The sequence below is a fragment of the Somniosus microcephalus genome, chromosome 17 (genome assembly GCF_052327205.1).
Source record: "Somniosus microcephalus isolate GS21.2 chromosome 17, FLI_Smic_1.0, whole genome shotgun sequence".
Taxonomy (NCBI): Eukaryota; Metazoa; Chordata; class Chondrichthyes; order Squaliformes; family Somniosidae; genus Somniosus; species Somniosus microcephalus.
Window position 1 is genome coordinate 37,882,268 of NC_141003.1, and position 23,253 is coordinate 37,905,520.

At 48.2% G+C, this 23,253-nt stretch overlaps 1 protein-coding gene across 2 annotated transcripts in view; it reads left to right on the forward strand.

Annotated features, from left to right (window-relative positions):
• Positions 1-23,253, forward strand: part of ccdc87 (coiled-coil domain containing 87) — a 147,471-nt gene that overhangs the window by 38,741 nt on the left and 85,477 nt on the right. For both annotated transcript variants that reach the window (XM_086010194.1, XM_086010195.1), the window contains exons 8-10: positions 107-270; positions 6,666-6,798; positions 20,870-21,079. In XM_086010194.1, the coding sequence (XP_085866320.1) occupies positions 107-270; positions 6,666-6,798; positions 20,870-21,079 (507 nt within the window). The remainder of the gene's footprint in view (positions 1-106; positions 271-6,665; positions 6,799-20,869; positions 21,080-23,253) is intronic.

Sequence of the window (23,253 nt, forward strand, 5' to 3'; positions counted from 1 at the left end):
TGCTCATCGCTTTTGTGAATTTGACCATATACAGTAAGAAAATATATGTGAATGGGAGCTATTAGGATTAGAATGATTAACTACATATTCTCTATTTTTATTTCAGAATTGGCAATCCAATCCAGACCTGAGTATGGGAAAACCTTTTTCAGAGGAACTAGGTATTTTTCGCTATACTTCCCAAAACGCATTCCTGCATACTCTCTCCAGAAAGACAAAAGCTGAAAGAAAGGAAAAAGAACATTTGTCAATTGCTGATGATCTCAAGGAGTAAGTACCACAATATTGGCTGAATTAGATGATAGCAGAGTGAGATCAAAGTCTTTGCAATTTCTCATTTTTAAAAAATTCCTAAAAACTATAATTTGCATGGATGAATCATGTTTTTGTCATTTGGTGTTTAGATATTGAGAACATTCTTTGCTGAAGTTTAACCACTAAATTGGGTGAGAATACATAGAGGTTGCTGCGGTTGTCTGGGGGTAAATACAATGCCATTGCAGTTCAGTGCCATACAGGGTCTGGTCTGAGGGTTCAATTCCAGATTGATCTCAGGGTAGCAACTGGGGCTCAAAAAATTGGCCTCAGTGCCCTGGCTAAGAAGAAGAAAAATCAGCCTGCGTTTCCACTCCTGATTGTTATCCAGTGACTCTTATTGGAAATCATGTGGGTGAGAGCAGACTGCAATGCAGTCCAAGGTTGAATAGCCTGACACTCATGTTTACTCTCATGCATGAAGAATGGTCACTTGGGTGAGGTACTTGAAGGGTTTCTGGCTCTCAACAAATTGTATGCTGGGCCTGTTCAGTGCCTTTGGGAGAGGAGGAGTGGAACTTGGCAAAAACAAAATGCATATATCAACATCCTATCTTTCTTTATACATAGCAAAAAAAGAATTGGAGGTGGAATTTGAACTGCCAGGTGGGAAGCCGGCAGGATGCACGGGCTGTGCACCCGGGAGTCTCCATGGAAGGCTCGGCTGAGGTTAACTGCAGGCCTCATTTACATCCCGTTGGCCAGCTGCCCACCCAAAATGGGTGTAAAGAGTAGGCTGGCTAGCTGCTGGCAGGTGACGATCAGAGGCTGCCTGGAGGCTGCGTGCCAGCTATCGGATAAGTTGGGGGGGTTTGACATGGAGGATGCCTGGCACAGCACAGGCCCAGACTTTCCTCTTGGGTGCAAGAGGAGCACTCCTGCTCTTCCTGGCACCACAAAGATTGGTTTAAAACTTACCTTTTAGAACCTCCGCTTCTTCCCTGGCAGGTTTTACCACACTCAGTAGGCTGTTAAAATCACATCAGGATCCTATGTACATCATAGGACCCTGATTAGCTTATATTATTGAGGCACCTGCCCGAGTCAGACAAGTGCTGGCAAAAACAGTTCAGTTAAACCTGCTGCAGAGTGGGCCTGGAGCCGGAGATATAGACACTCAATTTTAACATCTGTTTCACCTAGTTTCAATACTGAATAACATGAATATATATTTGATAAAATGCGCTTATTTAATTTTTTTTTGCAAATTACGAAACTGTTAAACTATATTACTATTCTATGACTAGTCCCGTGAAGCACAACAAAAAACAACTTTTTATCTACTTCTACCTGTCATGTCCTGTTAGGGCAGCCCAGCAATAGGATAGTCCCGAGAGTCAATCGTTAGCATTTTAAAATTTAAATAAAACGTTCTTTAACTCTTCCCCCCACCGCCAAAATATTAGTTACAGCCTGTAATGTCATTACAGCCTCAGAGACTGGGCATAAACTGTGAGAAATTTCTGCGAGTCTCGTCCTCTGGAGTTTATAGGGACGGGATAAAATCCTCACTGACCGGTACCGGGGGCTCGTTCACATCTCTGGCAGTGCCAGCGCCACTGGAGTTTCACAATGAGTCGCGGTGAGACTCGCTTGCTGCCAAAGCCTCCAGACGAACCCGGCAGGATGCGGCACAGCCGCCACAAGAACCAACGGTACTTTGTATTATTGTTTGGTAGGATTTCTTGGGGGGCCCAGGCTCCCCTCCCGGCTCCAGAAAGGCCTCCCTCACTCTCCTCCCTCTCCTCTCTGTTTCCCCCTCCTCCTTCTCTCTCTCACTCCCTGCCCTCTCCTCCCTCTTCTCTCTGTTTCCCCCTTCTCCCTCTCTCTCTCACTCACTCCCTTCCCTCTCCCTCTCCTCTGTTTCCCCCCTCACCCATCCCTCTCTCTCCTCCCTCCCCCCTCCTCTTTCTCTCTCACTCTCACTCCCTTCCCTCTCTCCTCCCTCCCCCTCTCCTCTCTGTTTCCCCCTCCCTCCCTCTCTCACTCCACTCTCCTCCTCACCCTGCTCTCCTCTCCTCTCCTCTCTCTTTCTTTCCCCCTCCCTCTCTCTCACCCTCCCCTCCCCACTCCCTCGCTTGGCCTGGTGCAATGCACCTTGTGGAAGGGCATCTTGAGAGCAGTAACAGGTGTATCTTTGAATGGGCTACAAACCTAGTGAAGCTACCATGAAGGCCTGCCTACCCATTAAGCACCAAAAGGCAGAGCTAAGCTGTTAGAGCACAGCAAAGCCATGTGCCTATGCTGCATCCTTGTCAAGAAAGGTGGTGGACAACCTGGCAACTGACAGCAGGGGGAGGCTCCATGAATCTTCCACATCCTGAAGCGTGGTGGAGCCATGCATTGGGGTACCGAAGACTATGGCTAAAGTGTTTTCAAGCGTCTTCAGCAATGTGGTTGATTCTCAACTGCCCTCTGAAATGGCCTAGTAAGCCACTCAGTTGTCAAGAAGGCGCCTCACCGCCACCTTCTCAATGGCAATTAGGGATGGACAATAACCGTTGGCATTGCCAGCGACGCCCACATCCCTTGAATGAATTTTTAAAAATGAACATGAGCTGATTGCCACAGGAGGCTCTATGGGGAAAAATGTCAGTTCCTGAAGGCATATCAGGTGCTGCACATTCATATCGACTGAGTTTGCAAACTCTATGGAGGTCAAGAAGGTCTGAGGTCATGGGGCTACCATAGCATTGCCACATTTAGCAGGTGCAATGGCCTGGAGACCTATGATGCTAAGCATCTGTGCACCTTGAAGAGAGATAAATTTGAGTATGTATGTAGAGGGATCTTCAGAAGCTGCTGCCAGAAATTACTGAGCAACTTTCAAAAAGCACACAGCCAGATTGGCAATGTGTGCGGAAAAGTGTCCATTGCAACTGAACACCTGTAGTGGTGTGGGACAGCTTGTTCTGTAAAAACTCCCACAAAACTCCCCTGTCTGATGGGGGAGTGAGGCCTCCCCATTGAGCAGCCTCCCACCTCACTTTGAATTTGAATCAGGCCAACCAAGCAATTGACTTGTGGAACCCCTCAAATATGCCCCCAATGAATGAGCACTGCAAGCTCATGCGGGGTGCTGCACCCGGTTCTCTGAGTCCGAATGTGACAAATCCACAGCATCGACTATTTCACATTATTTGAGCTGCAGGGTTGGTTTAGTGCGGCGAATTTCATTCAGCACGAATGGCAGGGTGAACAAGTGAGGGTGACGTCATCGAAAATTACGCCACCGGCTGGGCCACACCTCTTGCGCATGTGTTGAGAGTCCTGTTATTGGACACATGTGCATAAGGATGATATTGTTGGGTTGACCCAAAACCTGAAGTACGCACACTGTTGCTAATCACTCCGTCAAACGAAACACTCTGGGGGAGAGCTGCGGTGACTAATGAGGCACTGCGTGTGGATCATGGACTGTGTTATTGTTTTCAGGTTTTTTTGGCTAGAAAGTGGTGGGGTTTGGAGGTGTCACCTTTTACATTAATATATATGGTATATCAAGATAGCTAGACCTGAATCATGACCCTCCCCCCACCCCAATCTGGATTGTGTGCCCTTCTGGACCTCACTGATGCTCTCCCCACCTGAGAGCCCCTCAAAGTAGACCTGGATCGTGCTCCTCTCCCCGCCCCATAGACTTGGATCACATACTCCCTCCCGCTCCCCTCACCTTAGACTTGGATCACATTCTCCCTCCCTCCCCCCCTCGCTACACCCGGATCACATTCTCCCTCCCTCCCCTCGCTACACCTGGATCACATTCTCCCTCCCTCCCTTCGCTACACCTGGATCACATTCTCCCTCCCTCCCTCCTCGCTACACCTGGATCACATTCTCCCTCCCCACGCTACACCTGGATCACATTCTCCCTCCCTCCCCCCCTCGCTACACCTGGATCACATTCTCCCTCCCTCCCCACACTACACCTGGATCACATTCTCCCTCCCTCCCTCCCCACACTACACCTGGATCACATTCTCTCTCTCTCCCCTCGCTACACCTGGATCACATTCTCCCTCCCTCCCCTCGCTACACCTGGATCACATTCTCCCTCTCCCTCCGCTCGCTACACCTGGATCACATTCTCCCTCCCTCCCCACGCTACACCTGGATCACATTCTCCCTCCCTCCCTCCCCTCACCTTAGACCTGGATCACATTCTCCCTCCCTCCCTCCCCTCACCTTAGACCTGGATCACATTCTCCCTCCCTCCCCACACTACACCTGGATCACATTCTCCCTTAATACCTCCCCACACTACACCTGGATCACATTCTCCCTTAATACCTCCCCACACTACACCTGGATCACATTCTCCCTTAATCCCTCCCCACACTACACCTGGATCACATTCTCCCTCCCTCCCCACGCTACACCTGGATCACATTCTCCCTCCCTCCCCTCGCTACACCTGGATCACATTCTCCCTCCCTCCCCTCGCTACACCTGGATCACAATCTCCCTCCCTCCCCTCACCTTAGACCTGGATCACATTCTCCCTCCCTCCCCACACTACACTTGGATCACATTCTCCCTTAATACCTCCCCACACTACACCTGGATCACATTCTCCCTTAATCCCTCCCCACACTACACCTGGATCACATTCTCCCTCCCTCCCCACACTACACCTGGATCACATTCTCCCTCCCTCCCCTCGCTACACCTGGATCACATTCTCCCTCTCCCTCCCCACGCTACACCTGGATCACAATCTCCCTCCCTCCCCTCGCTACACCTTGATCACATTCTCCCTCCCTCCCCTCGCTACACCTGGATCACATTCTCCCTCCCTCCCCTCACTACACCTTGATCACATTCTCCCTCCCTCCCCTCGCTATACCTGGATCACATTCTCCCTCCCTCCCCTCGCTACACCTGGATCACATTCTCCCTCCCTCCCCTCGCTACACCTGGATCACATTCTCCCTCCCTCCCCACGCTACACCTGGATCACATTCTCCCTCCCGCTCGCTCCCCACACTACACCTTGATCACATTCTCCCTCCCTCCCCTCGCTACACCTGGATCACATTCTCCCTCCCTCCCCTCACTACACCTTGATCACATTCTCCCTCCCTCCCCTCGCTATACCTGGATCACATTCTCCCTCCCTCCCCACACTACACCTGGATCACATTCTCCCTCCCTCCCCTCGCTACACCTGGATCACATTCTCCCTCCCTCCCCTCGCTACACCTGGATCACATTCTCCCTCCCTCCCCACGCTACACCTGGATCACATTCTCCCTCCCGCTCGCTCCCCACACTACACCTGGATCACATTCTCCCTCTCCCTCCCTTCGCTACACCTGGATCACATTCTCCCTCCCTCCGCTCGCTACATCTGGATCACATTCTCCTTCCCTCCCCTTGCTACACCTGGATCACATTCTCCCTCCCTCCACTCACTACACCTGGATCACATTCTCCCTCCCTCCCCTCGCTACACCTGGATCACATTCTCCCTCTCCCTCCCCACGCTACACCTGGATCACATTCTCCCTCCCTCCCTCCCTCCCTCCCCTCGCTACACCTGGATCACATTCTCCCTCTCCCTCCCCATGCTACACCTGGATCACATTCTCCCTCACCACACTACACCTGGATCACATTCTCCCTCTCCCTCCCCTCGCTATACCTGGATCACATTCTCCCTCCCTCCCCACGCTACACCTGGATCACATTCTCCCTCCCTCCCCACACTGCACCTGGATCACATTCTCCCTCCCTGCCCACGCTACACCTGGATCACATTCTCCCTCCCTCCCCACACTACACCTGGATCACATTCTCCCTCCCTCCCCACACTACACCTGGATCACATTCTCCCTCCCTGCCCACGCTACACCTGGATCACATTCTCCCTCCCTGCCCACGCTACACCAGGATCACATTCTCCCTCCCTCCCCACACTACACCTGGATCACATTCTCCCTCCCTCCCCACACTACACCTGGATCACATTCTCCCTCCCTCCCCACACTACACCTGGATCACATTCTCCCTCCCTGCCCACGCTACACCTGGATCACATTCTCCCTCCCTGCCCACACTACACCAGGATCACATTCTCCCTCCCTCCCCACACTACACCTGGATCACAGGTTTCGTTTCATGAGATGAATTTCATTGAGTAGGAACGGCAGTGGGAATGGGTGAGTTGACGTCCCCAGCAGACCCATTCGCAGGGAAAGACGTCCTTAGAAGGCCCGGTGCAAGCACCAGAGGACGTCGTCATCGGGTCACCAGAAAACCAGGCGATCCCACACGGTGTCCCTAATCACAGCATTTAATTTTTATAGCCAATGAAAAATAAATATAACTTATTTATTGTGTCTCCGCAGGTTGTTGCAAATTTCCACTGTAGATCAGGGAGACAATACTGATCCTGAAACAACTCTTTCTCCTCTGATTCAAGCACTCACATTTGATAGGACCAGTGAAATTAAAAAACATAACCGTGAGAAAATGCTGCTGGTACATAATTACAAATTATATGGTAGAAACAAACCTTGTGTTAGATATATTTAATGAAAGGTCATTCTGCCAGTTGCAGATACGTCTTTTAAATGGTATTTTTTTTGCTGAGGTACTTTGTTTATGAACACGTTTGCGAACATACAAAAACGATGGTCAGGAAAAGATCAGTTGGTTCGCCGAGCCTGTCCCATACACTCATGCTGCAAAAGAGCTTTATGATTCCCAACGCTCTCCCACCCACCAGCAGTCATGTAATCCAGGAGGGACAAAAAATCAGATAAAAAAGCCCTAGGCTAATTCAGGGGGAAAATAAACCTGTGAAATTCCTCTCTGACCCCAAAACGCGATCAAAACGAGTTCCAGGATACTACAGTGACCAGGAGAAACATTGTTTAATATCCCACCTACCTTTTTTACGCTGCGTTAACTGCCACACCCAGAATCTCATCCATCTCCCTTTGAACGCTTGCAGAGAATCCCCACTCACTGCACGAACCGGCAACTTGTTCTAAAGGTCAATGACCCACTGCAAGAAAGTAAAACTTCCTGGTATCTAACTTGTGTGCACAACCACTGGCTCTCCCTAACCTATCTAATTCAAGTAGTCTATTCCCTTCATTATTTTAAAGACATCAATCAAATTTCCCTGAAGTGTACACTTTTCTAGAGTAAAAAGACTGCTCTGTAAGCTTATCGTCTTCACCTTAGCTTAATTACCTAGCTTTTAAAAAAAAAAATGCCAAACCATTTCATCACATTGCTGTTTGATTCAGGAATCTGAAACTGGGTTGGGAAATTCTCATCAACCCAGCCCAGCGGGAGCGGGGTGGTGGGTGCGTAGTTAAAATAGCTGTGCGCAGATTTAATGCCTCAGTCCCACTCGATTCCCGCCCACCGCAACTTAACTGGGCCCTTTAAACAGCCAAGGTGGAGGGCCCCAATGGAGGGCTCTCTACGTGGGAGTCCTCCCTTTATCAATTGGGGACTTGGCCTGGAGGGTGTTGCACGGGGCAGTCCCATGCAATAAAGTTTTAAATAGGTTCACAGACTCCCAGGCCGCCTGCCTTTTCTGTGGCCTGGAGGAGTCCGTGTTCCACGTTTATACTGAATGTGAGAGGTTGCAGCCCCTCTTCCACTATTTGAAGGGGCTGCTCCTCGATTTTTGGTTGCACTTCAGTCCCACGCTCCTGATCTTTGGTCACCCGGTGCAGAGGGGAGCGTGCAGGGTGGGGGAACCTCCTCATAGGACTGCTCCTGGGCCTGGCCAAAAAGGCCATTAACTGGTCCAGGCAGTGGGCGGTTGAGGGGGTCATTCGGCCCGATTGCCTGCCTCTCTTCCGCGGCCATGTTCGTGCCCGGGTAGCCCTGGAGATGGAGCATACGGTGTCCGCCGGCACACTTGAGGCCTTCCGTGACCGGTGGGCGCCACGGATACTGGAGTGCATCATCACCCCGGCCAACGCAATTTTAATTTAATTTGTTAAGTTTTATTTAAAGTTTTATTAATTTACAGACCAATTGTTTAACCACCCAATCAAAAAGAGTAAACAGCCAAGGTGCCCGCCCAACTAATTTCAATGGCCAATTGAGTGGGATACATGCTGCAGGCACACTGCTTAGTAAAACTTGGTGAGGAAGAAGAGGAGCCTGTGACGAGTGGCACTGGGTGAACCTAACTGCAGGAAGGCAAACTGAGGCAGAGGTTAGGTTGCACAAACAAAGATAGACTAGAAACAAACAAAATAACAACGGTACAGGCTAGCGGGCCGGCAAGAGGATCACAAGGCAGTGTGAAACTCAAGACTGAGCACCGGACATAAAACTAAGCACTACTTAAATAGCAGGCGTATAACCATGCACAGGTGAGTACGATTAGGAAGAAGGAAGGAAACAATTAAGAGTTCATGGTGCCCTCTGGTGGCGAGGTGAGGCAGAACCTGGGTAATTCCTGACAGGACCCCCCCACCAGGAACAGCCCCCGACGTACCCCCAGAAGGTCCATGGCGACGACGAAGAAAATCCTGCACCAAGTCGCGATCCAGGATGTTCCGGTCCGGGACCCAGGAGCGTTCCTCCGGACCATATCCCTCCCAGTCTACCAGGAACTGGAGGCCCCCGCGAACCCGGCGAGAGTCCATCAGGCGACGGACCGTGTAGGCAGGCTGGCCGTCGATGATGCGGGGAGCAGGGGGAGGCCTCGTGGCGGGCGCCAGGGCACTGATGGCCACTGGCCGGAGCCGGGAGACGTGGAAGGTGGGATGAATCCGCATGGAGCGAGGCAGCTGGAGACGGTAGGACACCGGGTTGACCTTCCTCAACACCGTGAAGGGACCGATGAAACGGGGCGCCAGCTTGCGGGACTCCACCCGCAGCGGGAGATCCTGAGTAGAAAGCCAGACCTTCTGACCATGACAGAATGAAGGAGCCGGTCTGCGCCGCTTGTTGGCCTGGATCCGTTGTTGCCGAGAAGCTCGTTGTAAAGCCAGCTGCGCTCTCCTCCAGTTCCGTCAACAGCGCTGGACAAACTTCTCCGTGGAGGGAACCCCCACCTCGAGCTCCTGCTCCTGGAACAGTGGAGGCTGAAACCCGAACTGGCACTCGAATGGCAATATTCCTGTGGAGGAGCAGCGCAAGGTGTTGTGTGCGTACTCAGCCCAGACGATGTGACAGCTCCAGGTCGCAGGGTTAGCGGACACGAGACACCTCAGGGTCGTCTCCAGGTCTTGATTGATCCGTTCCGTTTGACCGTTAGACTGAGGGTGGAAACCCGAGGAAAGGCTGACAGTAGCTCCAATTAGCTTATAGAAAGCTCTCCAAAACCGGGAGGCGAATTGTGGACCATGGTCAGAGACGATGTCAAGAGGCAAACCGAACAACCTGAAAACATGCTGGACCATGAGCTCGGCTGTCTCTTGGGCTGAGGGAAGCTTGGGCAAGGGCAGAAAGCGACAGGCTTTGGAGAAGCGATCCACGATGACCAGAATGACAGTGTTGCCTTAAGATGGTGGAAGGCCTGTGATGAAATCCACAGAGAGGTGTGACCAGGGGCGAGTGGGAATGGGGAGAGGATGCAGCAAACCTTGGGGGCGGGATCGAGGCTTCTTGTTTCGTGCACAAGTAGCACAAGCTGCCACGAACGCCTTTACGTCCCTCTCCATGGTGGGCCACCAGAACCTTCTGCGAAGAAACTCCAGCGTCCTGGATGTGCCTGGATGACCGGTGAGTCGAGACGAATGCCCCCACTGCAGGACTTGTGAGCGTGCCGTGTTGGGAACAAATAGGCGACCTGGTGGGCCGTTGCCAGGGTCTGCCTCCCTCTGTTGTGCCTTTCTGACCAGCGTCTCGATCCCCCAGCGAACCGGTGCTACAATTCGAGAAGTTGGAAGAATAGGTTCTGGTTGTCTTTCCCGCTCAGGTGGATCAAATTGCCTGGAGAGAGCATCAGGCTTGAGATTCTTGGATCCTGGACGATATGACAGGACAAAGTCGAAACGATTGGAAAAACAGTGCCCAGCGAGCTTGACGGGAGTTAAGCCGTTTGGCCTCCTGGATATAGGCCAGATTCTTATGGTCTGTCCAGACAATGAACGGGTGTTTAGACCCCTCCAACCAATGTCTCCACTCCTCCAGTGCCAACTTAACTGCTAGTAGTTCCCTGTTTCCAGTATCATAGTTTCGCTCTGCAGGAGTGAGTCGGCGAGAAAAGAAGGCGCAAGGGTGCAGTTTGTTGTCGTTAGACTGCTGGGACAAAATGGCACCCACTGCTATATCAGAGGCATCCATCTCGACAATGAAGGGGAGTGAGGGATCCGGAATCACGAGGACAGGAGCAGACGTGAAGCGCCGCTTGAGATCCTCGAAAGCCTGCGCAGCCTCAGCGGATCAACTGAACCGGGTGGAAGCGGTTTTGGTGAGGGCGTTGAGAGGGGCAGCAATGGTGCCGAAGTTCCTGATGAATCTCCGATAGAAATTAACAAACCCCAAGAAGCGTTGCACCTGTTTGAGAGAGGTGGGTGGTGGCCAATCTCGGACAGCTTGGGTCTTGCCAGGGTCCATTTGGATATTGCCGCTGGAGATGATGAAGCCCAGGAATGAAACCGTGGAAATGTGAAACTCACACTTCTCAGCCTTGACAAACAAGGAGGTTGTTAAGCAGACGTTGCAGGACTTGCCTTACATGCTGGACATGATCGTGAAGAGTTTTGGAGAAAATGAGAATGTCATCCAGGTAGACAAAGACAAAGCGATTCAGCATGTCTCGGAGAACGTCGTTGATGAGCGCCTGGAACACAGCAGGGGCATTGGCCAATCCAAAGGGCATGACCAGGTTCTCATAGTGCCCAGTAGGTGTGTTGAATGCCGTCTTCCACTTGTCCCCTTCGCGGACACGGATGAGGTTGTAAGCGTTGCGGAGATCCAATTTTGTTAAGACTGTGACTCCCTGTAGTAGCTCGAAGGCCGTCGACATCAGCGGAAGAGGATAATGGTTCTTTATAGTAATCTTGTTAAGGCCACGGTAGTCGATGCAGGGGCGGAGACCTCCATCTTTCTTACTCACGAAGAAAAAACCGGCACCAGCAGGAGAGGTGGATGAACGGATGAAGCCAGCGGCGAGGGCATCACGGATGTAATCCTCCATGGTGGCGGTCTCTGGAGCAGAAAGAGAAAAGATCCTACCCCTAGGTGGGCATGTCCCAGGCAGGAGGTCAATGGCACAGTGATATGGCCTATGAGGGGGAAGTGATGTGGTTCGAACCTTACTGAAAACCTCTCTTAAATCCTCATACTCGGGAGGCACTCGGGACAATTCAGAGTGAGATGGGGGCTCCTGGGGCTGGGAAGGAGGCTTGGAGCGAAGACAGGTGGTGTGGCAGGCGGAGCCCCAGTCCGTAAGCCGGCCGGCGGCCCAATCCATGCGTGGATTATGGCAGGCCAACCAAGGGTAACCCAGAACTAATGGAAACTCGGGAGAGTGGATAAGGGAGAATTGGATGGTCTCGAAATGTTGTCCTTCGACGCCCAAACACAGGGGGGCAGTAAGATGGTGAATAGTTCCGGAGCCCAGGGGTCTTCCATCAAGGGCGATAACAGTGAGGGGGTGATCTGCATGGGTCAGGGGAATCTTGAGCTGTTTAGCTAAACCCAGATCCATGAAGTTACCATCGGCCCCAGAATCCACCAGGGCCTTAAGATCATGTTGTTGATTGCCCCAGAAAAGGGAAGATGCCAGCAGGACCCTAGAAACAGTGGGGCCGGGAGGGATGGTTACGCTCATCTCAGGTCCCTCCGTCCTGGACGAGCCCTGGCTTTTCCCCACCAACTCTGGACAAGAAGAGCGAAAGTGGCCCGGTTCCCCACAATAGAGGCAAGATCCCTCTCTCATTCGGTGATCACGTTCAGGCTGCGAGAGACAAGTTACTCTCAACTGCATGGGCTCCTCTGGAGCAGTCAAAGATGGACTCGGGAGGGCTCAGAGGCTCTCGGATGGCTTCGAAGCAGGGAAGGCTCTTGTTTCCGGAAGTGGGGTGAAAAAGGAGCAGCGTTCTCTTCGCCTCTCACGGAGACGATTATCCACTCGAATGGACATATCAAAGAGAGACTCCAAATCACTCACCGAATCTCTGGAAGCCAGTTCGTCCTTGATTTCATCCGTGAGACCGTGGCGAAAAGTGGCGATGAGTGCCTCCGAATTCCATTGGCTCTCCGCCGTGAGAGTGCGAAACTCAATGGCGAAGTCCGCAACGCTACGAGCCCCCTGGCGAAACCGAAGCAGTTTGTTAGATGCCTCTCTCCCACTGACAGGATGATCAAAGACCCTTCTCATTTCCTCAGTGAAAAGTTGGTAGTTTGAACATGCCGGAGTTTGCTGTTCCCAGAATGCCGTAGCCCAGGTAAGTGCTTTGCCAGTGAGTAGCGAAACGACGTAGGCTACTCGGGAACGGTCAGTGGGAAACAATGAACCTTGCAGCTCGAAAGCCAGGGAACACTGGGTTAGAAAGCCTCGACATCCTCCCGGGTTACCGTCATAGCGCTCGGGCGCAGGTAATCGGGGTTCTTTTAGAGGGGGAAGCGAAACCGGAGGAGCGGGTAACGGTGCTGGAGTAGCTTGGGTCGCCTGACTCTGGCTCTGATGGAAAGCAATGACGGCCTCCAGCTGTTTCTGGCTTCAGGAGAACGATGTGGCGAAGCACCGCAGTTCATCCAAGATCAGTTGTAGATGTTCAAAGACTCGCCGTGGCCATTGGTCCCTCTCTGCTGGGTCCATGTTTGGCTCAGTCTTGCTGTGATGAGTGGCACTGGGTGAACCCAACTGCAGGAAGGCAAACTGAGGCAGAGGTTAGGTTGCACAAACAAAGATAGACTTTACTAGAAACAAACAAAATAACAACAGCACAGGTACAGGCTAGCGGGCCGGCAAGAGGATCACAAGGCAGTGTGAAACTCAAGACTGAGCACCGGACATAAAACTAAGCACCACTTAAATAGCAGGCATATAACCATGCACAGGTGAGTACGATTAGGAAGAAGGAAGGAAACAATTAAGAGTTCATGGTGCCCTCTGGTGGCGAGGTGAGGCAGAACCTGGGTCATTCCTGACAGGAGCCCTTCTAACGCACGTCAGAAACTTGCCTTACTGTGGCCAGGAGAGCTCCTCCTGGTCCCACATGGTAAGTCTGGGCTTCTGCTGTCCCAGGCTCATCTCCCGCCCCCCTCCCACCCTCAAAATAGCCACGATCCTTCCCTTCCACAACTTACCTTGGTGCTGGTGGGCAGCCTCTAAGTCCTGCGATTGTTGACCTGCCCAAATCCGGCCAGCTGCCTGTTTTGGGCGTGCAGTTGACCGGTGGAATGTAAAGGAGTCCCGGGAGGTAAAATAGCCCAGGCCTCAAACTGATGACATCAGTCACATGAGTTTGATGTTCGCCCCACCCCCCACCAAGCCGAAACCCGCTCCCAGTTAAAATCTGTCCCAGAAGTTAGTACATAGACTTCCAGTTTGTAGGAGTTAGAATGCAAGAGTCAAAATAGCAAAGAAATTAATGCAGTAATTATCTGTACTGGATGTTTTAAGCATACTTTACAAATATGATGTGATCTAGTAATTACATATGTTGGGACAACCTGAAAACTCTTATTTTTCACTATGTTGACAGCTGTGCACTTTTGATCCTTTTTATATTGTCCAGCACTACATTACAGACCAGACTAATTTGCCTGGAGGGTTTCATCCAGTTATTGATTCTTTTTTCTGTCCATTATGAATAAACCCTCTTTCCTTAGTTTTGCTGTTGACAACAAAAAGGAGAAATGGATAGCTCTTTCAGAGAGCTGGCACAAGAACGATTATCCGAATGGCCTCCTGTGCTGTCAAATTTTGTATCTAGCATTTTTGTTTGTGTTTGTTCTACATTCATGTTCCAAACACCATTTTAATATAAACAATGAAGTTGGTTTTATGGCAATATAAGTGACAAGAGTGATCATTGTTACTAATAGCTGGTGTTTTATATCTTTTTGATCTATGTGCTCAGTGAGGTGAGCAATGTCGGTCCTGGGGAATGGAGCACTTTTGCACTTTTGTCACCTGGTGTCAACACTGGCCTCTAGTGCATCAGGTGTAGCATGGCCAAATGCACAATGAAGCTTCCACTACTCTGTCCCAATACACCTTGACCCTTACCTCTAAAGAACATTTGTTCTTTTGTCAGTTGCATACAGCAGTCGTCCCCGTTGCCTTCCTGAGATAGAGTGACAGTTTGTGCCAGATTATGGCCCATTTTGTGCCATAGGCTTCTGCTGCCTGGAAACTGACTTGAGACTGCCAAAATGCATGTCTCATTGGGCCTTTACAACCATCAGAGAAGAGTGTTTTATTCCACCAGTCCCGGCTTGATTTGAATCGGTGTTCCAGAAGTGAAAGGAGGGTGTTTAGGAATAAAAGAAAGCAAGGAAGGTGAAAAGGTCTTACATACGAACATATGAATTAGGAGCAGGAGTAGGCCACTCGGCCCCTCGAGCCTGCTCCGCCACTCAATAAGATCATGGTTGATCTGATTACGCCACATTCCCGCCTACCCCTGATAACCTTTCATCCCTTTGCTTATCAAGAATCTATCTACCTCTGTCTTAAAAATATTCAAAGACTCTGCTTTCACCGCCCTCAAGGAAGAGCGTTCCAAAGACTCACGACCCTCTGTGAGAAAAAAATTCTCCTCATCTCTGTCTTAAATGGGCGACCCCTTATTTCCAAACAGTGACCCCTAGTTCTAGATTCTCCCACAAGAGGAAACATCCTCTCCACATCCACCCTGTCAAGACCCGTCAGGATCTTATATGTTTCAATCAAGTCACCTCTTACTCTTCTAAACTCCAGCGGATACAAGCCTAGCCTTGTGAAGGAATGAGCCATATAACCTATTCAGAAAAATACACCATTCTGTGAAAGAATTCTGGCCTTATCAAAACATGACAAACTGGGTCTGGAAATCTAGAAACCGAACTATGGAAAAGCTGTGATAGCATTCTGGCTACTGAGATAAGATAAGTTGTTGACACTGAATCAATAACCTTATTGAAACAGAAGGTTAAAGGCTCCTGACAGTCTGAACCTTTGGGAACAAGACAATAGTTCACCCTGTACAAGGTGTTCTAATTTACACTTCGTAAAGAAGCACAAACATCTGCCTTTGTAAAAATGACATCAAGTAAAACGCACCTGCTGTTACACTGTTTTTTATGATAAACTTATAACACCTAGAGGAGAGACATAATTCTGTAATGCTACCAGCTGAGGTGACTGTAAGAATTGCGGGGGTCAGCATAAAAATGACTAGAGATAATTAGCTAATTAGATAATTAAACTAAAATGGCAGGGGGTTGGGAACCTGAGCAGGGAGACAGAGGAAAGGGAAACAAGGATAAAAGCAAAAGATAGGAAGGAGAAAAACAAAAGTGGCAGTCAGAGAAATCAACGGTTTAAATCAAATGTGGCCACAGTAAATAATAATTCTAATAGGTCTAAGAGCGTTAAAAAAACAAGCCTGAAGGCTTTGTGTCTTAATGCGAGGAGCATTCGTAATAAGGTGGATGAATTGGCTGCGCAAATAGAGGTAAACGAATATGATTTGGTTGGGATTACGGAAACGTGGCTCAAGGATGGCCAAGGCTGGGAACTCAACATCCAGGGTTATTCGATATTCAGGAAAGATAGGCAAAAAGGAAAGGGAGGTGGGGTAGCATTACTGGTTAAAGAAGGGATTAACACAATTGTAAGGAAGGATATTAGCTCTGATGATGTGGAATCTGTATGGGTAGAATTGAGAAATACTAAGGGGCAGAAAACATTAGTGGGAATGGTATATAGACCTCCAAACAGTAAGGCGGAGGTTGGGGATGGCATTAAAAGGGAAATTAAAGAAGCGTACAATAAGGGCACAGCAGTCATCATGGGTGACTTTAATCTACATATAGATTGGGCTAACCAAATTAGTAACAATACTGCGGAGGAGGAATTCCTGGAGTGTTTACGGGATGGTTTCCTGGACCAATATGTCGAGGAACCAACCAGAGATCAGGCCATCTTAGACTGGGTATTATGTAACGAGAAAGGATTAATTAGCAATCTTGTTGTACAAGGCCCCTTGGGTCGGAGCAATCATAATATGATCGAATTCTTCATTAAGATGGAGAATGAAGTAGTTGACTCAGAGACTAGGGTCCTAAATTTAAATAAAGGAAACTACGATGGTCTGAGGAGCGAGTTGGGTAGGATTGATTGGGGAATGTCACTCAAAGGGTTGACAGTGGCTAGGCAATGGCAAACATTCAAAGACCGAATGGCTGAACTACAGAATTTGTTCATCCCAGTTTGGCATAAAAATAAAACAAAAAAGGTGACTCAACCGTGGCTATCAAGGGAAATTAGGGATAGCATAAGATCCAAGGAGAGGACATATAAATTGGCCAGAAAAAGCAATAATCCTGAGGATTGGGAGCAGTTTAGGATTCAACAAAGGAGGACAAAGGGATTAATTAAGAAGGGGAAAATAGAATATGAGAGTAAGCTTGCAGGGAACATAAAAACTGACTGTAAAAGCTTTTATAGATATGTGAAGAGAAAAAGATTGGTGAAGTCAAGCGTAGGTCCCTTGCAGTCAGAATTAGGGGAATTTATAATGGGGAACAAAGAAATGGCAGACCAACTAAATACATATTTTGGTTCTGTCTTCACAAACACAAATAACCTCCCAGAGATGCCGGGGAACATAGGGCCTGATGAAAGGGTGGAACTGAAATAAATCAGTATTTGTAGAGAAATGGTGTTAGGAAAATTGATGGGACTGAAGGCTGATAAATCCCCAGGGCCTGATAATCTACATCCTAGGGTACTTAAGGAAGTGGCCCTAGAAATAGTAGATGCATTGCTGGTCATCTTCCAGAACTCGATAGACTCTGGAACAGTACCCATGGATTGGAGGGTAGCTAATGTTACCCCACTATTCAAAAAAGTTGGTAGAGAAAAAGCGGGGAATTATAGACCGGTAAGCCTGACATCGGTAGTGGGGAAATGCTAGAGTCCATTATAAAAGATGTAATAGCAGAGCACTTGGAAAGCAGTGACAGGATCGGACAAAGTCAACATGGATTTACAAAAGGTAAATCGTGCTTGACTAATCTACTGGAATTTTTTGAGGATGTAACTGGTAAAATAGATAAGGGAGAACCGGTGGATGTGGTGTATTTGGACTTTCAGAAGGCTTTTGATAAGGTCCTGCATAAGAGATTAGCGTGCAAAATTAAGGCACATGGGATTGGGGGCAAGGTATTGACTTGGATAGAGAACTGGTTGGCAGATAGAAAGCAAAGAGTTGGAATAAACGGGTCCTTTTCCGAGTGGCAGGTAGTGACTAGTGGGGTACCGCAAGGATCGGTCCTAGGACCCCAGCTGTTCACAATATATATTAATGATCTGGACGAGGGAATTGGATGTAATATCTCCAAATTTGCAGACAACACAAAGCTGGGTGGGAGGGTATGCTGTGAGGAGGATGTCGTGAAACTCCAGTACGATTTGGACAGGTTGGGTGATTGGGCAGAAACATGGCAAATGCACTATAATGTGGATAAATGCGAGGTTATCCACTTTGGTGGCAAAAACAGGAAGGCAGACTATTATTTGAATGGCAATAGATTAGGAGAAGGGGAAGTGCAGAGACTTGGGTGTTCTTGTGCACCAGTCGCTGAAGGTAAGCATGCAGGTGCAACAGGCGGTTAAGAAGGCAAATGGTATGTTGGCCTTCGTAGCAAGAGGGTTTGAGTACAGGAACAAGGATGTCTTGCTGCAGTTGTACAGGGCCTTGGTGAGACCGCACCTTGAGTATTGTGTGCCGTTTTGGTCACCTTATCTGAGGAAAGATGTTCTTGCCATGGAAGGAGTGCAGCGAAGATTCACCAGGCTGATACCTGGGATGGCAGGAATGACGTATGAGAAGAGATTGTGTCGATTGGGCTTATACTCACTAGAGTTTAGAAGATTGAGAGGGGATCTCATCGAAACCTATAAAATTCTGTCAGGCCTGGACAGACTAGATGCAGGAAGGATGTTTCCGATGGCCAGGGAGTCCAGAACCAGGGGTCATAGTCTAAGGATAAGGGGTAAGCCATTTAGGACTGAAATGAGGAGGAATTTCTTCACCCAGAGAGTGGTGAGCCCATGGAATTCTCTGCCACAGAGGGCAGTGGAGGCCAGTTCATTAAATATATTCAAGAAGGAGTTGGATATATTTCTTAAGGCTAAAGGGATCAAGGGATATGGGGAGAAGGCAGGGACAGGGTACTGAATTTGGATGATCAGCCATGATCTCATTGAATGGCAGAGCAGGCTCGAGGGGCCAAATGGCCTACTCCTGCTCCTATCTTCTATGTTTCTATGTTAGCTTACATCAGCAGAAAACCTTAAAGGAAATACCACTGGAAAAGGGTATAAATATTGAACTCTCAAATGGGATAGTAGACTCGCTTTAAAGGGGCAAAGTGATTCTTGGCTTCAGAGGTGGCTCTGTAAGTCTCCAACTCTTTGTACCTCGAGGATCAAATGTATTTGATTTTGCTGGATATCCTGTAGAAAACTAAGAACTGTAAAACTGTAGCCAAGTTAAGATTTGAGAGTAGGTTTTCTGATAATAGAATTGTAAGCTTTCTCTTTTGGAACTGTTAATATTGCAATTGACTCACCAACTGTAAATTACATGTCGGTTCTTTAATAAATCTATATATTTTTAGAATTGTCTTAAGTAAGACCTCTGTATCAAACTCGCGAACTCAATCTCTTTACACTCCTTGGTGAGGAGTTGCAGAATTCTGGGGGAGTTTTCCGGACCCTCATAATATCCGGAACGTTACAGTCCAGCTAAACTTATTAAAAGTGCTATCTGGAGGATGGTAACATTTTCAGGTTGTTCCTTTCCTTTAGGGAAAGATGGTCCCGACCTTTAGACCCAATTAAGCTTCTTTAGGATTCAGCCACCTCAAACTTTAGTTGAAAGTGAACGTCTGAGGAATACGCCTGATCTGGGGTAGCCCTAAAGGGGCTAGGACTAGTAATTATCCCTTCAGCCTGTCCAACCTTTCCTCATAAGACAACCCGCCCTTCCAGGTATTAGTCTAGTAAACCTTCCCTGAACTGCTTCCAACGCATTTACATCCTTCCTTACATAAGGAGACCAATACTGTACACAGTACTCCAGATGTGGTCTCACCAATGCCCTGTATAACTGAAGCATAACCTCCCTACTTTTGTATTCAATTCCCCTCGCAATAAACGATAACATTCTATTAGCTTTCCTGATTACTTGCTATACCTGCATACTAACCTTTTGCGATTCATGCACTAGGACACCCAGATCCCTCTGCATCTCAGAGTTCTGCAATCTCTCACTATTTAGATAATATGCTTCTTTTTTATTCTTCCTGCCAAAATGGACAATTTCACATTTTCCCACATACTCCATTTGCCAAATCTTTGCCCACTAACAACCTATCTATATCCCTTTGTAGCCTCCTTATGTCCTCTTCACAATTTACTTTCTATACCACTTTACATGATCTTCTTTGGGAAAGTTCTCAACAAATTCTCACTTACTGCCAAAGTAAGTCAATCAAACCTCTTGCTACATCAGGGACTGGGTGTCACAGTGAATTAAATACTAACCTTTCACCTTTGCAGTTGGGTTCAAATCCAAGACTGCTAAAACGTCTCCCGTGTAGTGTTTGACAGTTCCTAATGGGCATGGGTCACAACATGAAAGTGGCAATCTCAGAGAGGTGACAAGGATGGTTGGTGTGGAAAGTAGAAAAATGCACACTAGTGAGGTAGGTGGTCTTTTAAAGCTGGGATTAAGGCACAATATTTGGGCAAAGTAAAGGGAGCTCTGCCCTGCAGCTGGCTGTGCCTTGCTCTATGTTTGATCCTGATACCGAATGATAAAAGTGTTCCAATCCCCAACACTGATATCCTTCACCTTATTGAGTGCAAAAGTTACCCTTCTCCCCATGCACACATACACACAAAAAACACTGCACAATCTAATTAAATTTATATTTTCATTATTCAAGCCTTGCCGGATGCATTGCACACTTTTAATGATCCTAGCAACACAAAAAAGTTGTGCTTTGTGATGTATTTAATCATCTCTATCAATAACTATTCCTATAATGTTGAAACCAAGTGTGCAATACAGTTGAAAAATAAAAGTTGTTTTTAATAATGCATATTACTTTATGGATGGTGTCCAAGTCATCAGAGTGCTCTAACAAAAATTATATTTCAAAATTAAGATTTAAACCGAGTAAGATTCGACAATAATGTTCTGACTAGGTCATCTCCAATAAGTTATCCTGCATAAAACTTTAGAGGAGTATATTGTCCAGCAGCTGTTTATCAGCCCTCAGTTGCTCAAGCCCTGTTTATAAGCCACTTCCCAATAAAAAAAAATCAACTATGCATTCCATGATTATCTAAGATATGTATCTCAACAAATGTATGGAAGATATTTCTGCTTTTTTTTAGGCACTTGAGGAGGAAGAAAAGAAAAGAGAAAAACCAAAGCAGAGAATTCAACTAAAGGGGACAGAGCATGCACAGCCTGCCACTGTCAACATCAAAGTGTCCAAGAAGATGATAGCACGAACAGCAGATGCTCGAGTGTCTGACAGAAAATTTATGGACTCAGTCTATCTCCAGATATACCCAACTGTATACAATCACTTAGTGGGAGAGGTATTTGAATATTTTAAGAAGATTATTGGTTTAGATTAAAACATGGGCCGGATCCTGCAGGAAAAATAACGGCGTGTTAACACTGTATGCCGTTACTAATGGTCAGATCATCCAGTAAGTTCAGGAGTTGAGGAGAAACGCGTGAGTTGCGAATCTCCAGAACTTGCTGGTCGATTTATGCCACTCTGCCGTTTGCTTCACACAAACGACATGTCGCCCATAGCCTTGCCGCTATTTTTAAGAACTTGCTGGATTTGCACATACATTGCCTATTAAACTTGCCATAGAAAGTTAAGTCTGGTAATTAACAACATAAGTACCTTTTTAATGTGATAATTGTAAATGCAATGCCAATCAACCTCTCTGATCCAAAAAGGGAATAATTGAAACTATGGAGTCTCATTCCTTCAGGTGGTAAATTGTTCTTGGAGATTTTTAAAATGTCAAATTTCAATTTTGTGATTTTTTTTCCTTTCTGTCTTTTTTTATTCGTTGATGGGTGATGGGCATCGCTGGCAAGGCCAGCATTTATTGCCCATCCCTAGTTGCCCTTGAGAAGGTGGTGGTGAGCTGCCTTCTTGAACCGCTGCAGTCCATGTGGTGAAGTGCTGTTAGGGAGGGAGTTCCAGGATTTTGACTCGGCGACGATGAAGGAACGGCGATATACTTCCAAGTCAGGATGGTGTGTGACTTGGAGGGGAACTTGGAGGTGGTGATGTTCCCATGTGCCTGCTGCCCTTGTCCTTCTAGGTGGTAGAGGGCACGGGTTTGGGAGGTGCTGCTGAAGGAGTTGCCGCAGTGCATCTTGTGGATGGTACACACTGCAGCCACGGTATGCTGGTGGTGGAGGGAGTGAATGTTTAAGATGGTAGATGGGGTGCCAGTCAAGCGGGCTGCTTTGTCTTGGATGGTGTCGAGCTTCTTGAGTGTTGTTGGAGCTGCACTCATCCAGGCAAGTGGAGAGTATTCCATCACACTCCTGACTTGTGTCTTGTAGATGGTGGAAAGGCTTTGGGGAGTCAGGAGGTGAGACACTTGCCACAGAATACCCAGCCTCTGACCTGCTCTTGTTGGCACAGTATTTATGTGGCTGGTCCAGTTAAGTTTCTGGTCAATGGTGACCCCCAGGATGTTGATGGTGGGGGATTTGGCGATGGTAATGTCATTGACTGTCAAGGGGCATTGGTTAGACTCTTGCTTGTTGGAGAAAGTAATTGCCTGGCACTTGTGTGGCGCGAATGTTACCTGCCACTTATCAGCCCAAGCCTGAATGTCATCCAGGTCTTGCTGCATGCGGGCATGGACTGCTTCACTATCTGAGGAGTTGTGAATGGCACTGAACACCGTGCAGTCATCAGCGAACATCCCAACTTCTGACCTTATGATGGAAGGAAGTTCATTGATGAAGTAACTGAAGATGGTTGTGCCTAGGACACTGCCCTGAGGAACTCCTGCAGCAATGTCCTGGGGCTGTGATGATGGACCGCCAACCACCACAACCATCTTCCTTTGTGCTAGGTACGACTCCAGCAAGTGGAGAGTTTTCCCCCCGATTTCCATTGACTTCAGTTTTACTAGGGCTCCTTGATGCCACACTTGGTCAAATGCTGACTTGATGTCAAGGGCATTCACTCTACCTCACCTCTGTAATTCAGCTCCTTTGTCTATGTTTGGACCAAGGCTGTAATGAGGTCTGGAGCTGAGTGGTCCTGGTGCAACCCAAACTAGGCATCAGTGAGCAGGTTATTGGTGAGTAGGTGCTGCTTGATAGCACTGTCGACGACACCTTCTGTCACTTTGCTGATGATTAAGAGTAGACTAACGGGGTGGTAATTGGCCGGATTGGATTTGTCCTGCTTTTTGTGGACAGGTCATACCTGGGCAGTTTTCCACATTGTTGGATAAATTCCAGTGTTATAGCTGAACTGGAACAGCTTGGCTAGAGGCGTGGCTAGTTCTGGAGCACAAGTCTTCAGCACGACAGCCATGATGTTGTCGGGGCCCATAGCCTTTGCTGTATACAGTGTGCTCAGTCGTTTCTTGATATTACGTGGAGTGAATCGAATTGGCTGAAGACTGGCTTCTGTGGTGGTGGGGACCTCAGGAGGAGCCCAATATGGATCATCCACTCGGCACTTCTGGCTGAAGATGGTTACAAACGCTTCAGCTTTGTC